This window comes from Ananas comosus, linkage group 1, assembly GCF_001540865.1.
Source record: "Ananas comosus cultivar F153 linkage group 1, ASM154086v1, whole genome shotgun sequence".
In the NCBI taxonomy this organism is placed as follows: domain Eukaryota; kingdom Viridiplantae; phylum Streptophyta; class Magnoliopsida; order Poales; family Bromeliaceae; genus Ananas; species Ananas comosus.
The window spans coordinates 21,832,861-21,835,800 of record NC_033621.1 but is presented as its reverse complement, the minus strand read 5'-3'; the positions used below and the strand labels follow the sequence as shown (position 1 = coordinate 21,835,800).

The following is a 2,940-nucleotide window of genomic DNA, read 5'->3' as shown; positions in this document are numbered from 1 at the left end:
CAAAGCAAATCAATTGGCAAATTTATTTATTAAGAAACGAAAATTTCGCGAAAGATGTTGCTCTGATACCAAATATTAAAATTTTATTAGAAACTAAGGTTCTACCTTCTGCTATAATTTTGATTTCTGTACCTAATTTGTTGGCGACGGTTTTTGTTCGTGGTTTGTCCTCGTTCGTGATCTGCAAGAGAGCAGAAAGTTTCGAGTCTAATTCCTTTACCTCCGAAGATGGAGCCGTCACAGAAAATTGAATTAGGATTAGACCGGGACTCCCGTATATTACATATTTATATATAACTTAATATAAGGATGTTAAATCATGTTCGTCCATTAAGAACGTGTTCAGATACATCCTAACTATTAGATCTACTGTATATTTATAAATCGACTTGAATAGACTAACTGTATCTTTATAAATCGCCTTAAATAAATCACGTAAGCCACATCTAACATTTCTCTCTTAAACTTTTTCTTTTGAGCAAAATAAAAAAAATAATATAAAAAATTAAAAATTTTCAATAAACTATATTAAAAATAAATAAATTAACAAAACATCAACCTAAAATATATCAAATTAATCCACCCGGCGCTCAACATGAGCGAAGCAACACGGACAGAAAAATTCTAGTTACGGATTCAAAATTAGTGCGAAAAAGAAAAAGAACGAGGAAAAGCAAAAAAAATTCATTGCTATAGTTTTATGGAGAGAAGAAGTTATAATATCATAGAAGCAAAAAAGTTAATTTATCTCACTTATTAACCAAAATTAAGTATTTTACTTACGGCTAATTATATTTGTTTTAACGAACACTAACAATAGAAATATATTTGAAATTGTTAGAATTTTTTGAAAGATAAATCTAAAAATTTAAACTAAAAAACTGTATGAAGTTATTCCTTAATAAAAAAAAACAGAGCATAACTTATGTAAGTTGTTTCCTACTCTCTCTTTGCATTTCTATATGAAAGAGAGAAGAGAAATGTTCAACAATTCGTCTCATCGCACCACCTTCCGAACTCCCCCACTATGGCCTCTCGAGCCGAGGAGAAGCACCCTCATTCATCACTCCCCTCCTCCTCAACGGAGAAGAAGCTCAGCTCTCTCCTCCCTATCGACAAGCTTATTTTCCCCCTCTTCCTCTTCTTTGTTTTGTCGCTTCTCTTGTTCCTCTACGTCTCCCCGCAGTTCCAATCCCCACAACCCGACGCATCTTCGCACCGCCTGCAAGCTGCATGCGCCGCCGACATAGCCTCATTCTACATCTACGACCTGCCCGACCGCTTCGACCGCAACCTCCTCCGCAGCTGCCGCGATCTCAGCCCCCGCACTGACATGTGCCCCCACGTCGCCAACCGCGGCCTCGGCCAGCCGGTCCCGGACCGCCCCGACTGGTTCGCGACGAATCAGTTCGTCGCCGCGATGCTCTTCCGTGCTCGTGCCGAGCGCCACCCTTGCCGCACCTTCGACCCCGACTCCGCCGCTTTGTTCTACATTCCCTTCTACGCCGGCCTGTACACGTCGTCGGTGTTCAGCCAGAGGAACCACACTCTCCGCGACGCGCTCGGCGTCGACCTCGCGGATCACGTCTCCCGCCTCCCGACGTTCCGCCGCCACGGCGGACGCGATCATTTTCTCATCACAGGCCGCACGTCGTGGGATCTAATGCGGCCCGCAGACACAAGCGAGATGTCGTTCGCCAACCGGTTGCTCCGCCTTCCGGCGCTCGCCAACGTGTCGATCCTCACCATCGAGCGGCATCCGTGGCAGGGCAAGACTCAATTCGGCATCCCCTACCCCTCCTACTTCCACCCGCGCTCCGCCGACGAGCTCACCGCATGGCAGGAGGAGGCGCGCCGCGCAAAGCGGACCCACCTCTTCACCTTCGTCGGCGGGGCGCGCAACGGGGGCCAGAAGGAGGTTGTGCGCGCGTTGGTATTGAAGCAGTGCGGCTCGTCGAGCCGCTGCCTCCGGCTGGAGTGCAAGCCGGGTTCCAAAGATTGCTCCACGCCTGGCCGGGTCATGGACTTATTGATGCGCGCCGAATTCTGCTTGCAGCCGCAGGGCGACTCGTTCACGCGGCGGTCGGTGTTCGATTCGGTGCTGGCCGGGTGCGTGCCGGTGTTCTTCTCGGAGCACACGGCGTACACGCAGTACCCGTGGTACGTACCCGGGCGGGCGGAGGAGTGGTCGGTGTTTCTGCGGCAGGAGCAGTGGGGGCGGATAGAGGAGGAGCTGAGCCGGATACCGAAGGATGCGGTGGCGCGGATGCGGGAGGTGGTGATCGGAATGATCCCGAGCGTCACCTACGCGCACCCGAACGCCAGCTGGGCCGAGGGGCGGCGCTTCCGCGACGCCGTCGACGTCACGCTCGCCGAGCTCACCAAGCGTGCGCGGGACGCGCTGAGTGAGTCCTAGAACAATAGTATATATACCAAGTAAATTAATTTGGAGTAGAGAGAACGATCTCTTTATTACTTCTTCTTCCGTCTAATTCTTTTTCTTTGTTTAGCCATTCTATCAAAAAAAAAAATGCTGTTGGATAATGGTTCTTTGTTTACTATTTGAACTGTCTGTATTTTTAGCATCCATTGTCAAGATTTCTTTGCCAATCAACTACAACCACCGATTAGGCTATATACTAAGTGAGGAACCGTGCTTCAAAACAAGTAGAACATCCAACATAACATTATATATTTTATTAGTCATATCCGTCAAAGATCCCTCACTGCCGGCGGTGGAAATGGACCCGACGATTCTTTCTCCGGCAATGGTTAAAGTAAGGCGATGATAATCCTTTTGACTACGGTGGAAGGGAAAGGTAAGCGCACATTAGTGAGAGAGAGAGAGGACGGAGGGAGGCAACGGGAAAAAATGTAGAGAGAATTAATGAATTAATTATAGATGGAGAGGCTGACCGTCCCTAACGCAACGGGATAAGA

At 47.9% G+C, this 2,940-nt stretch overlaps 1 protein-coding gene across 1 annotated transcript; it reads left to right on the top strand.

Annotated features, from left to right (window-relative positions):
• On the top strand, positions 933 to 2,507 carry LOC109708348 (probable xyloglucan galactosyltransferase GT17). The gene has a single exon (XM_020230054.1). It carries the CDS (start codon positions 1,028 to 1,030, stop codon positions 2,414 to 2,416), a length of 1,389 nt encoding a protein of 462 aa, XP_020085643.1. The 5' UTR covers positions 933 to 1,027; the 3' UTR covers positions 2,417 to 2,507.